Genomic DNA, 13136 nt, shown 5'->3' with positions numbered 1-13136 from the left:
CGATCAGACCGGCGAGGTTTTTGCTAGAGTTGGCTACGTCTGATACATTCGGGTCTTAAACGAAGATGCCTCGCTTGCGCGGTGCACGCAGCCAGCAGATATGTAGAACAGTGTCTTTTCGAGGCGGTTTGCGCCTTCTAGGGTCCCTGAACACACCTATCTCTCTGGTCCTTTCAGCGGATAAGGAGGCGTTTTGAATGAGGTGGCCGCGAGGTTTGTGTCTTAGCCGGCAGCGCGATGGGCCTATGTCACACGTCCTGTTTCGTGTGCAAGGCAGGAGGGTGCGGAATGTTTCACCGCCTCCCTCCTGCGAGCTTGTCCACCGAATAATGACGAGGCAAAACCTCTAGCTCCTTTCTCGGCTCGCTTACATTTGTCTTCAATTGTGGCGCACCTTGCAATTCACTTGGATTCAGTGTGTCTGCGCCGATACCGCTTGAGTTCCGGCCGCTGTCTCTGCCTGTTCCGTTGCTACATGAGTGCTTCCTGGTCATGGCCAGCAGCCGCGTGTTCTGCAAGCCGCAGTATGAATGTGTCTGCGTTGTGGAAGAATATAAACAAATGTATCGGAATGTGCTGCTGCTGTGACGTTCGAGTCGAACGGCATCGCAGTCTTTGCTTCTGCATGCGATCCTCGCATGCAATTCAGCCGCAAGGTTTCTCATCGGGATACAAGACTTGCACTGAAGTTTCAGCGAGCAACGAGCTGAGCCGAACAACCGCTTCGCTTCCTCGCGACTTTCCTCTTCTATAAGGTTTCTAGGGAACTCCAGCTCCGGTGTGTCAGTGATACACTTTCGGTGGCCGGCATAGCGTCCGAGAGGCATGTACACGGCTTGTTGCTGCCTGGAGGCTGGTCAGGGGCTTGCCCCGTGACTATCGCCGCCTTTCTGAGTCTTCTACCTGTAGTCTGACGTGTGAATGATTGATTGAGGCACGGTCCATGATGCCCGTTGGTTCCTCTTCGTGGCCGGTGTCTGGCCACTTGGTCTGTGGCCAGCATGGGACCCGATGGACGCACTTGTCGCGCGGTGGCGGTGGCCACGAGCGTCTCCGCGTATTGTCATGCCGGTGCGTACTGCTCTTCGTATTCCATTTTCTTTCGTGTACAGAAATTTTTTTGCAATCATTTGCAAGCGGTCTTCCGGAGCGCGGGGGAGACACGAGGGCGTGGAAGGCAGATGGCAACTGGCAGTCCATACTTGGGGACATGGAAAGCGCGGTTCTCAAGATAGATTTTTCAAGGAGTCTTCAGGATTTGCACCCGTCAAGTCTGCAGTCGGCATTCAACGTGACAATAGCAGATTCGAACATCATCTGCACTGCCCCTTACCAGGGCTCGGGCAGCCCTCTGCTGGCAGCAGGGTCGAATCGACATGTCGGCGACTACGGTTCTTCGCTTCGGCATCAAGACTCTCCGTCCAGACGGCTGAGTTCCGTATTCCCTGAAATGCGTGACTACTTGAGAACATCTAGGCTCCGTTGGCTTGTCGATAGATGCTTTCACTTCAAAGACGGGGAAGACGCGGAATGGACCTACGAGATCTGTGTCGGGTAAGACGAAACGGCACGGCAACTCTGAAGCAACCTCACGTCAACTGATATGCAGCACCACGAAGGAAAGGTTCTTCTCTGCATGGCGGTTACATTTCAACTATTTGGTCTCTACGGGCGCTTTCTCACGGTGCATCCCCATGCGCATGTGCGCGTATTGACCAGTATCAAGGCGTCTGTCATTATCCCAGGGTTCTAGCTCACATCCCGTCCTTCACATTGGTAGCGAGCGTTTGTCATGGTTTCGCACGGCAGGAGCGGACTAACCACAGCTGTCGGAAATAGAGGGAAGCGACGTGAGTAGCGGATCGGAGGCTGAGCGTGAATCGTTTGGGTGGACGTACACGTGTGTTGACGCGCAGATGTTTGCGTGTACACCCCGGCAGTATCGCGTTTCAGAGGCGGCATTTTAGGCGTCACCTTTGAGTCGGTGATGAATTTTTCACCGCGTGAGCTACTGCCTTTCCGGCAACATTCGCCCTTTTTCTTCGTTCGCCATGATAACAGGAAAAAAGTGACGCAGTTCATGGGCAGCTCCAAGGCAGGGAAAACCATCGGGAAGACGTTGCTCGAGTGGGGAACGTACAAGATAGGCCACGACCAGCTTTGGGCCAACGGAACACTGACGCAGGTAAGCGCGCCGGATACCCATAGAGGCAACACCTTTTGACAACCGGCTGCGTGAGGCTTCGCTTGGTTGGCGGGCTCTGTGTTCTCTGGTGATCGTGCAGCTCTTCCTCTTGAACGCGCCAGTGGAAAACGTGTGGTTGGGAAGCGTGGCGCATCAAGAATCACGTGGAATGTGATGCAGTTGTGCCTTTCGACTTCAGAATTACGGTAACGGGACAGGCGGGCGACACGCTGAGGTTTTCTTCGAGTGCCTCGACCAGTATCCAACTGTCACTGCCATTGAAGAAGTCCAGGAGAACGAACTGCGCATGTGGGTCGGCGCTCCGATGTTCTGCGACTTCCGGCCGAGCAGTCCGAGACCGGTAAGAGAGAGGAAGTGTGAGAGAGATCATTGACGACACTGCGCCTGCAGCTGACACGGTGCGACAACTCTCTGTCGTTTTATCAAACTCGGAGTCGCTTGCAGTCACGAACGACGCTGCGCCGTGATGCACAGATGGTAGACGTTTCTGGCGATGTGCGAGAAGAAATGGAAATGAGAATGAATAGGACGAGGGAGGGAGGGCGGAGCGCTTCAGTGTGCTGGACATCGCGAGCGCAGCGTCTATTAACCAGCAAGACGCTGGTACGCTGTGTCCTGTTCCTTGCGTCTCACCCGCGGGCGTGTTCCTCGTGTTTATTTTGGCCTGTGTCGCGTCGGACTTGCGGGGATTTCTCTTTGTTCCTGTACCCGCCTGGTGAGTTGCCCTGTGGATCTCATGCCCTCGTGCGTTGTGTCTCTCGTATCTGCAGCCCCTGCTGGAGTCGATGCTTCGGCCGATGGAGGGCTGGTGCGCCAACTTCACAACGTCCGGCTGGTGGTCATACGAGTACTGTCATCCAGACAGCCTCGTCCAGTTCCACAAAGATAGCACGGGTGAGCGCAGCAGCTCTCAGGTCTCGGGCCATTGTAGGGTTTAGGTTTTAGACCTAAATTCAGTCACCACTGTCCCGCCGGCGCCCCCGGCATCACGCCAGATGGCGTCGAGTCCTGCGGCTTCAGCGCAGGAATGTCTCCTCCTCGTATGGACCTACACAGTTTCGTCGTGACCGTTTTGCCCCAGTGCCGTCCCTCCTCTCCGCTGATGTGCCCGTGATCGGGTTTGTGCTCGTGGTATGAATGATAGTTGAGGAATTTACTTGTCGGCCCCCCCGCATCCTTGCAACATTTGAATGCAGTGCGTCCTCAGCCGCTAGAACTGCCTTCCGTGTGTGTCTTCCCGGGCCATTCTTCCGATGTTGCTGTCTGTCCAGCGGCGCGGGTGGGCCGGTCTTGAGGAATGCGGTTGTGTTTTCTTTGGCACTGTGTACATGTCTTCTTTTGGCGTGTTGCTTCTTGTTCGACTGCAGGAGACGTCAAAGACCCCATGTTCCTTCTGGGAACTCTGCACCGAGCTGGGCCGTCGCCGAATTTTCTTTGGAGTCGCCCCTCTGGCGACTTCCCCATGCTCCGCGGAAAAGGCTCCTCAGGCGTGAACACGAAAGGCAGTCCAAAGTTCCGATTCCTCCCAGTGGAACTCGTGGACAGCCCCACGTGGATTGCCAAAGGACGCGAGCGGCCGCAGCAGGTCCTGGCGATGGAGTTGAGTAATGTAAGTCGACGCGTAGGGCGATCGACATTGTGACGCTTGGGTCACAACCCCTGCCGCCGTGGACACACGTTGGAGACATTTTACGCAGATGCGTTGTTACAGTGCCTCAGGTGTATCTGGGCGTTCAAACAACGGCGCTGTCGCACGTTGAGTAGGCCTTTATGTACGCAAGCAGCATTCCTCTTGTCTGCTGATTTTCTGCTTTCCCCACATGGCCATGGAAAAGGGAGAGGGTAGAAATCGCTCAGTCGCACTCCCAGTGAACGATGGCCTGTGCGTTTGTGCGTGGACGGTAATTCCTCGCAGGGCACTCGATGTGACGGCACGGACGTCCAGCGAAGCACGCGAATCCTTTTTGAGTGCCCAGAAGACTTCGCCTCGTTAGCGACGCACCAGGTTGTGAAGGTTATGGAGGTACGTCTGCGCGCCATGGCAACCGGTCAGCGTGAGCGGGCGAGCCTTGCGGTCCGTAGAGGGCCCTTCGGACACGTGTCTGGTGGCTTTCGGCGCCATCCGCGTTGGGGCAAGCTTCTGTTTTTGTGGCAGGCGCTGGTCTGCTTAGTGCTCGTAGCGGGGAAGCTGCTTCACTGCGCACTCAGGTGGGCAGCGCCGAGCGTATCGTGGCTGCGGACCAACGTCAAAGAAACCTCATCGGTTACTTCGCACGCTTTGCGCGCAGACATCCCGTTGTCGCCATGAACTTCTCATTCATACGCCTTTGGTTTGTCCTCATCCGCGACTTCTGCCACCCCGCCCGAAGGACCCTCCGGTAAGTCGTCAGAAGCGTCCTCGACAGGGTTCACGCAGACCGAAACGTGCGGTGGCGCGTAATACCCGTGCGTTTTTTTCCGGTGGTTTGCGTCGCAGCACATCAACTGCGTTCCAGCGGACAGTCATCAACAAGAGTCCGACCTTGAGGCGCTTGAGCCAAACAAGGTAAGGACAATGTGTCTGTCCGCCTCCCGTCAGTCTTCAGTGCACCTCCGCCATTATATCATATTGAATGGCGGCGAAGACCGTTCTCGCCAATGGGCCGGGACTGGTGAGTGCTGCAAGTCTCATGAATCTGTTTCTCACGTCTTCTAATTTTTGTGTCAGGAGCTGGTCAAGAGTGTGCCAACGCCACATCTCGAAGCTATTCCAGCAAGCTACCTTCCAAACGCCAAGATCAGGTAAAGGTGTAGCTCTGCTGCGGAAGGGGCAACACTTCAGGGGGTCCCGATCGCATCGAGGCTTCATGAGCGGTTATGCTGTGTCTCTCCTGCTGAAGCTTACAGGGAAGCGAGTTCGGTATGAGGTACTACAAGAGGTATCGCGCGTCCTGGACAAGTCCTTCTTTCAGAGTTGGTCGTCTTGTTAGGTACGCGATCCGTATTCTGCGGGTCTTCTAGTGTCTGTAACTCGCGCGCAAACAAAAGAAAGTGCCGCTCATCCGCCTGTGGGTCCTGTCTCTTCACGCAGGCACCGCTGGTCTAAGTACACAGCAGTGGTTTTGTCGTGGGACCGATCTTGCGAAGCCCCTCGTGAGTGGATTGAAAAGGTGAGACATGGCGCCGCACGCGTGCCGTTCCTTCTCACCACTCTAGAGGCCGATACCGTAACACGACGACTTCGCATAGTCCACCTGTTGACTCCGCGAGAACCTTAACTCCGAGCTACCCAGACTTGTCATGTGTCGAGGTCCCGCTGCTGTCGATCGTATGACAGTGTTTCCACCAATTGGAAGGGCGTGGAGCAATAATCGAACGATGATCGTTTCTGTGGAGCGGCCAACATATTTGTTAGGTGCAAATTTGGAGCGTGGACGGTACTTCCAACCAAAGCCATTGTACCATCGAATGGGAGCACTGCACGCGTACATGATGGCGGGGCAGTCTTCGGCTCGTGAGCCCGACGAGCTGCTAGTCAGCTCTATATCGTGTGGATAGCAGTCTGTGTGTCAGGAAAGTATTGCGCGCTAGGTTGGCTTTCCGTTTTTGTGGAAACTGATGTGTCCGTAGTTCATCGAATCATCTTCCCATTCCGTAATGGGCGTCGCATGCCGCCATATTTTGCTCAGGTTTACGCATACTACCCTGAGGCATCCAAAGAGAAACCTCATTACCTACTGCTGGTGAATCAGTCACATGTGGCAGATCCGCCACTGCCTCTATTTGCCTACGTTCCAGAGGTGAGCCGCAGGTACTGAAGAGCATTTGACGTCCCGCCGCCTTTGTTCTCTGCCCGCCAACGCGCAGAAATGTGCACACGCGCTCGGCTTCACGGCTGTGTTGCTACTTAGGATGCTCATTGTAATTTGTGCACTCAGGGTTCTCATGTGCGCCTGTGGGCCATTGCAAGTGTCTGACGAACAGCTGTATGTGGCAAGAACAGTCAGCATCCGGACCACACTCCGTCGTGTTCGAAAAGAAAAAAACATGATACTTGTTTTGTATGCGTTGGCATCTCAGATTGCGTTGGAGCCGGCATCGGCTAACCAAGGAGTATTCCGCCATCCTGAAACCTCACATTTCTTCCACGTGAGTCCCGCTTTAGTCTACTGTATCCAGCGTTTGCTTTCGCCGTGCTATTCAGCCACAGTCCATTTCGGGTTCAGCCGATAGTAGTCATTGAAACAACTCTCTCTCTTCATGCAGTCTCGTTCAGCTGTGTGCCATACCGACATGACATGGCGAATGTCCACTTTTTGCTGGTGCATTACTGCAGCACTTCTCCAACCAGAGTGGCCATTTCGTGCCCCTTAACCACACAAGCCTCCTGGAGATGTTTCAGACCGATTTTTAGGGAATTTTCCTCCCCCTGAAGAAGCGGATCCGAATCTAGCGAGGAAACGCTGCCTTCTCTGCTTTCTCCATGTGTCAAAGACGCGGGCACCCCGTAAAAAGGGCAGCTAGGCTATAAAGCTTTGCCCAAGTTTACCATAATGCTGAGCGGCTAAAAACCTCTGTTTTCGGTCTCTGTGGAAGTTGCATTGTTGTTGACGTCTGCCCTTTTTTTTCCGAAATGTCTGCAAAAACGACTTCTGGGGGAAGCAGTTTGGCGGTTAGATGTCGTGATTGTTGCGCGTTCTTTGTCTACCTCTTCTGATCCACTCTGGTCGGATTCTTCTGGCTCTTCAGCTCCCTCTCCTGCCATTTCCTTTTCTGCGTTCTTCTCCTCCTTCTGAGCATGCATATTCTACCAGCAACCCAAAGTTCTGCAGAACTGATGGGTTACCGTACCTCCAGAGCCTCCTCATCCGCCTGCAGCTTTTCCAATTTTTCGTCAACACCCTGTGTGACTCTGCGTCCTGCCTGATATGTGTGAGGTTCTGTCCTATGGTTTACCTCACACTTCGAGGTAGATCTTGCGGCCTTGTCGCACTCCGTGTTCAGCTGAAGCATAAAACGTGTTCTATGGGAGCATCGTTGACGGCCAACGCATCCCTTACCTCCTTCGAGGACTCAATATCAGGTAGCTTTCCTCCCCCAAACATGCCCTGTAGCACACGGTTTGGCAAGGTAATGCACGATCCCGAAGGCATCCGTACTTGCGTCAGAGCTCCCGAGGGGGGTGGTATATCTGAGACATCGTATATAAGTAGCTGGTCACAAACTGGGACAAGCTTGGTGTTGTACCTGCGTCAGACCGCGAAACACTATGGTGAGAATGCGCCGCCGCGAGGGCAGCTTCTGCGTGTGTGATTGCCTTCTGCATGTCTGCCATTAACTAGCCTTCGTGAGAAAGTTACGTTTCACACCCACGTTTGCTTCTTTCTGCTCGCCAGCGAATGCCTCGGCTTCAGAGTCAGCTTCGTGTTCGTCGATCTGTTTCTGAAGTTCGAGTTCCGCTACGAGGAAAATAGGTCGTGTCAAAAGCGGAGGCACCATGACGACAAAGCAGGTCACCTTCAGCGTCTTTCTCGACTAGCTTTGTCTCCTTCACTATAAAAAACTGCCGCGGCACTAATCTAGGTACTCTAGTAATTCGCTCTCACTTGCATCAGTTCGAAGCTGATCCTTCTGTTGCGCTTCGTCTATCTTCATCTGTGCTATCACAGCTCTGTCAGCTGCTCTCTTTTCATGTTCCTACAAGTCGGTTCTAGATGTGGGTCTGGGATTTACAGCGAACGGCAAGAAACCGTACAGCCTTCATCTCCCTCTCCTCTTCGATCCGCTGAAGCTCTTCATCCTCTGCCTCGAGTTCAGCTTCACGCTTGAGGGCCTCCTGATCGCGAAGATGTTCCATATTATCAGGTGCCAACAAAATCGCATGGTCCTACTACATCTTCCTCATGCGAGAGTGCACTACTGTGCTCGGTGTCTTCCGGCGCGGCTAGTTCCGTCTCCGGATCCGTGGAGTGCCCTGCTGCGATTTGGAATACTGGTGCCTTGTGTTTTGAATTAGACACCAGCTTGTCGATGGGAACCGCTTGAAAACCAGGGATAGTAACCGCAAGCAAGGCAGTGCCCAAGAGAGCCGCGAATGGGAAGTTCTTCATTGTGAAGGATTGTTGGCAGTCAAACTCGAGTTGAGAACGGGCGCATCGCAACCTCATGAAACGTGGTTCAGTTGCACAAAAGCATGCTTTGCCGGTGGCCTTAGAATATGGCGTGCTGGTGTAACTACTCCTCACATGTTTCCTCACTCGGAGAATGTATGAATTGTTCCCGGTCCTCCGCATTATGGGCAACAGCACTCTCTTCAAAAAGTTCTACCTCCGTTTCCTAGCGCGCAATCAAAACTCCGCGTGACTTCCCGTCTGTGGTAGCTCTCCATTAAGCCCAACTGCTGCGTGGAACAAAGTAAGTCAATGCCGACATTCAATATCTAGGGCGCATTTTCAGGCTTTACAGTGTCAAAAATGCAGTCAGTTCTCTGAGATTTCGTAGTCCGACAGCCAGTGCCTGTAGCAGGCGAGACGCGCTGCTTCTGTCTCGACCCTCTCGCTCTCAAGCCGGGGAATACGAGCGGCGGAAACGCTAGCCGCGTTTCACTCCCGGAACTCTGCTATGAAATTCCTCCTCTCTCATTGTCGACTAGGCCAGAATTCATGTACCACTTCTCCATTTACGTCCATTCTGCTACCTTCTGATGGTCTGAGCAGACGCTAGAGTCCCGGGTTTTTCTCGTTTTCGGAGGCGGGTGTCGGTGCTCATGGAATCGGCGCACTTTCGCATAGTCATGCGTATTCAATCCGATCGTTCTGAATTCGTGTTTATTCGTCACGTATTGCAAGTGTGGTCAACGGATTGTTGGGGAAGATTCAGTTGAAAGTGGGGCCACGGCGGAACCGTGATTGAAAGCCCCTGGTCTCGCCTTTTTGGTGTTGTTTTCCCGTTGCAGACAGCGTTGTTCGCCGGCGTACGTGCACGCGTGCTCAGTTCGCACATCTACCAGTGTCCAGTGGGCTGTCCCCTGTTTGCGCGTTTCTTGGCTAGTGGAAAGGACAGTTTGGGAGCAATGTGTCTCATGCTGGGACAACGCTGGCAACAAGGCTGCCTTTGGTAAAACCCCGCTCCTCCATCGGTCGACCATACTTCCGTCCCGAGCGGCTACAAGCTCCCCCGGGCGCACAACCGAAGAATTCGGAGATTGGACGGCATCTTCATCGTAGGATACCGAGGTGGTCCATTTACGGGGCGTGCCGCCGTTTTTTGGCTGTGATGAGGAAGGCGAATGGTGCATGATGAGCGGCTCCGGCAGTAACGCGCAGGTTCCTCGGCGGGAAGCTACAACCGATGCAGTGGGCACGTCGAAGCCGCTAAAGCCCCCGTTGTTCGTGTGTGGCGAACCCCTTTCAGACCGAGAGGCCGCATCTTCACCTGAAGATCTCGTGCGCGTGCTCGTTGTAACCCGAAGATGGCTGCGCAAAGGTCGTCTCACAGAGTATGTTAGTCAACTGCATCTGGAGATGCTGCAGAGTCAGCATGCCGTGCCCGTTATGGTTCCCAGGACGCCTTGGACTCGCGCCATGCTTGAAGGTTTCATGCCGATGCATGGCCTATTATTGGTGGAAGGGGAAGATATAGGCCCGTCACTGGATCCGTACAGGGGAACCGCCTCGGTAGATCAAGTGCAGAGGCTTGAAGTGCAATCCATGCACCCGGGTGAAGTCACGTCCGACGAGGAACGAGACGCGATTGAGGTAGAACTCCTTCAGCGATGTCATGCAAATGGGGTTCCGATTTTAGGAATATGCAGGGGATGCCAGCTGATCAACGTGTTTCGCGGCGGGTCCTTGTTCTATGACATCGGACTACAAGTTGGAAAGGGAGTGCAACATATTAATTATAGCAACTACGGTAAGTTTTTTCTTCTATCTGTCGATTCGATTGTGCTTCGCAGTGCATCTACGATCCGTACTTTTACTGATTCCTCGGTATTCCGTGTTCTGGTGGGGGGCAGGGACGAGCCTATTCCATGTGTGTTCTTGCGGCGGCAAAGCTATGCATATTACGGACAGGTAGCGGGTTGTATGTAGGAGCTGCTGTGCAGCTTGAGTTCTGAGGCGATGTGTTTCGTGTTGCTTGCAGATCAACACCGACATGGGCTGTGGGTAAACTCAGTATCGCCTCTAGGTGGGCTATTCCGCGAGGAATACGAGAAAGCACGCTCAACCGGGGCTCTGCTGTCGGCCGAAGATGTTCGGTTGCGGAAGCTTGATTCGGATGGCTTCATCGTGTCAGGATCAGGGGGGCCGGCTGTCGTTTCGGGTCAGCGCGACGGAGTAACTAGAGGCGGGGTCGTGAATGAGTCAGACACGACTAACCGAGGTGGTGACGACTCAACAGGTGTACTCGCGGAACGCAGGGAGAATCTCAACTGTTTTGGTCCCCAATCGGGCAATGACTTCTTCCAAGTGCAAGTGAACTCGTATCATCATCAAGGCGTGCGCGATCTGGGAAAGGGCTTGATTCCAGTTGCTTTCTCAGAAGATGGTCTGATCGAAGCTTATTGCGATGCCAGCATGATGGTCGATGAAAACGGGTCGGCTGCAACTGGTGGCGCAGAACAGAGGGCGATCGACTACGGACATGACCGGCGGCCGTGTAAGCACTTCGTGCTGGGGCTTCAGGTACGTTGCGTCACACAATTGCTTTCTCTTCCTACACTCATACGTTAACGTGGTCAGGGAGCTGCGGTGCGTAGGTGTTAGCCTCGTCATTGTTTGGCCGTAGTCTGTCCAGTGATGACGTCGGCTACTGAGAGCTGGTGAGCCACGTCCCAGGCCTAGACCACACAATCAGAAAGCTGGAATGTTGCCTCCACTGTGTGTGTGTGTTGCAGTTCCACCCGGAGCGGATGGCTGACGATTACGCTGGATGTCGTCGAATTTTCGAGGCCTTTGTCACGGCATGCCGGAGATATAAAAGGGCATGTTCTTCGTCAGAGACATTGTCAGTGTCTCGTGCAAAGGTGTAGTCACCGAATCCGCTTTTTCCTATGCAGACTAAAAGCCAACAGTGCTCTTTCACGAAGAGGTCAACGGAGCAGAGATTTTCGCATCTGGGTAAGGCACGCGGTGTTCCCAGTTGGCCCGGTGACTGCCTCAGTATCAAACACGCATATATGGGTAGCTTCACATGGGCTTGTATGTCAAGGAGAACCCCGGGTGAAGGCCTGGAGCGGTGTCTCGAGCGACTAGCCCGGTATGTCGTCGATAATCGCGAGGGCTGCCATGACCATTCGTGTAAGCGTCCGTCTCGTATGCAGATGACAGTGGGTGACTGTCTCTATCGGCCGACGCTCTGATCAGAGCAGGGGTTCAATCCGCTGGAAGCTGCTGGACATTGCTCAAGGGTCTTTCGAGCAGTGCCATGCTGCCTTCGTCCGCATCATGGAAATTAGCCGGCACGAGATTGCGCGCCCTCCACATTTGGGGGTTGTTACGTAATGAACTGCCGCTTGTTTTCTTAGCACGTTCGCCTTCGTCACCACTAGCGGATGGTCTGCTCGTACAGTGTCGGGCGTACGTGTGTGTTCCATTGGGGATGCCTGTGTGAGAGTTCGGGAGTCAGGAGAAGACAGGAGGAGGCTGATGTTGCCTCGTTCCGTGACTTGATGCTTACTAGGGCCTGGGTCGGGTTAATTCGTTTTGCATGCCTGCGTAATTCCCTTGTCAAGAAACGGCTTATTTTTGAGTTCGTTTTGCTGTCACTAAAGAGCTGTTGTCCCGCGGAGTACCGTTTTTCCCTATTTTGCTGAAGGGGTCTCCGCTGGTTTCTGGTGCCGTCCAGTGAGCCAGGAGCGGGGACTGAGACCTGGCACAGCATTTGCGGGTCCTAGGAAAAAAGCGCGAATACTTCTTCGCGTGAGATAAGCTTGCGAGATTCGACCACGCTATTTTATTGGGGCAACAAGCTCAGCACTCTTGGCGGGCACCCAACTGAAGGGCGTTGTTTTGTGTGTTGGTTTTCACTCGCGATGAAAGGGCCGCCGAGCCCTTCGAAATTTTGCAAAATGCAAGTTGCCGACCGTGGGTGGGTGCGGTCCACCATCTTTGGACGGGCAATTGTTTTAGTTTTCTTCATGTCAATGTCCTCTGCTCATTCGTGAGGGGCGTGCCGAAAACGTTCCGGTCGTTGCTGGGCACGGCAAGCTCGTAAAGAGGCGTATCGTTTGGCGTCGGCAAGACACCTGGTGATCAAGAAGTAGCAGCGGCACTCGCCTCCTGTCGTGAGTCGCTGCACTGTACGTGGTGCTCTGACGCCGGCACGTCGCAGTGGTTAGTTCCTCCTCTGCTAAAAAAATGTTAGCGCGTGCCGGTCCAGGTGACCCCGTGTGTTCCCTGTATTTAACTGGGTTGGTATTGTCGAGCGACATAGCGTGCACGACCAACTGGACGGTGTCTTTTCCCTGCAGTCTTGTAGCATGTTGTGCAGAGTGTCGGAGGCTGTCCGCGCGGAAGAAGGGAGCTCAACTATGAGAGAATTCTCCTTGCACGGACGTGTCTAGCCCGTTTCATGTCTCGCCTTCATCTTGTAGTTCAAATGCGGCGCTGTCAGCGCAGTGCGGAGGGAAGTTGACTCGTCGATTTCTTCGCTTCCATATCTCTGTCATGTACGATGTGAACGAGTGGGGGGAGAACTCCTTTGTATGCTCCGTGGTGTTTGGTCTGACGAAAAGACGGGGAGGCCTACGTTGCCACAGGTGCGGGTCGCAGTGAAGCTTAGAATCTGGGAGCTATGTCCTGACTGTGGGCTGGTCGTAATCTTCGATGGGGATAAGGATCTCGTGGGGAAGGAAACGAGTAGGCGCTTCCAACCACTTCTGACCCCACGGGCGCGGCCTACAGGAGCATCCAGCTCATATCTGAGTGTACGCACACCCCCGCGCGTA

At 54.1% G+C, this 13136-nt stretch overlaps 3 protein-coding genes across 3 annotated transcripts; 2 read left to right on the top strand and 1 right to left on the bottom strand.

Annotated features, from left to right (window-relative positions):
* Window positions 1-1001: 1001 nt before the first annotated feature.
* BESB_016150 (hemimethylated DNA binding domain-containing protein) lies at window positions 1002-6599 on the top strand (the record flags this gene model as incomplete). Its single annotated transcript, XM_029360330.1, has 15 exons — window positions 1002-1071; window positions 1113-1554; window positions 2062-2185; window positions 2385-2546; window positions 2977-3100; window positions 3574-3815; window positions 4122-4229; window positions 4495-4584; window positions 4683-4751; window positions 4914-4987; window positions 5086-5175; window positions 5277-5355; window positions 5875-5985; window positions 6266-6334; window positions 6522-6599. The coding sequence occupies 15 exons, from the start codon at window positions 1002-1004 to the stop codon at window positions 6597-6599; spliced, it is 1932 nt and encodes a 643-aa protein (XP_029216306.1).
* A 150-nt stretch (window positions 6600-6749) lies between these two features.
* On the bottom strand, window positions 6750-8295 carry BESB_016140 (uncharacterized protein; the record flags this gene model as incomplete). Its single annotated transcript, XM_029360329.1, has 6 exons — window positions 6750-6977; window positions 7037-7087; window positions 7142-7189; window positions 7246-7293; window positions 7941-8021; window positions 8077-8295. The coding sequence occupies 6 exons, from the start codon at window positions 8293-8295 to the stop codon at window positions 6750-6752; spliced, it is 675 nt and encodes a 224-aa protein (XP_029216305.1).
* A 1185-nt stretch (window positions 8296-9480) lies between these two features.
* Window positions 9481-11219, top strand: BESB_016130 (putative glutamine amidotransferase-related; the record flags this gene model as incomplete). Its single annotated transcript, XM_029360328.1, has 3 exons — window positions 9481-10099; window positions 10331-10872; window positions 11085-11219. 3 exons carry the CDS (start codon window positions 9481-9483, stop codon window positions 11217-11219), a joined length of 1296 nt encoding a protein of 431 aa, XP_029216304.1.
* Between the last annotated feature and the right edge of the window lie 1917 nt (window positions 11220-13136).

The sequence above is a fragment of the Besnoitia besnoiti genome, chromosome X (assembly GCF_002563875.1).
Source record: "Besnoitia besnoiti strain Bb-Ger1 chromosome X, whole genome shotgun sequence".
NCBI classification, from domain to species: domain Eukaryota; phylum Apicomplexa; class Conoidasida; order Eucoccidiorida; family Sarcocystidae; genus Besnoitia; species Besnoitia besnoiti.
Note: the sequence above shows the minus strand (reverse complement) of the source record. Positions and strands in the feature narration are given on the sequence as shown.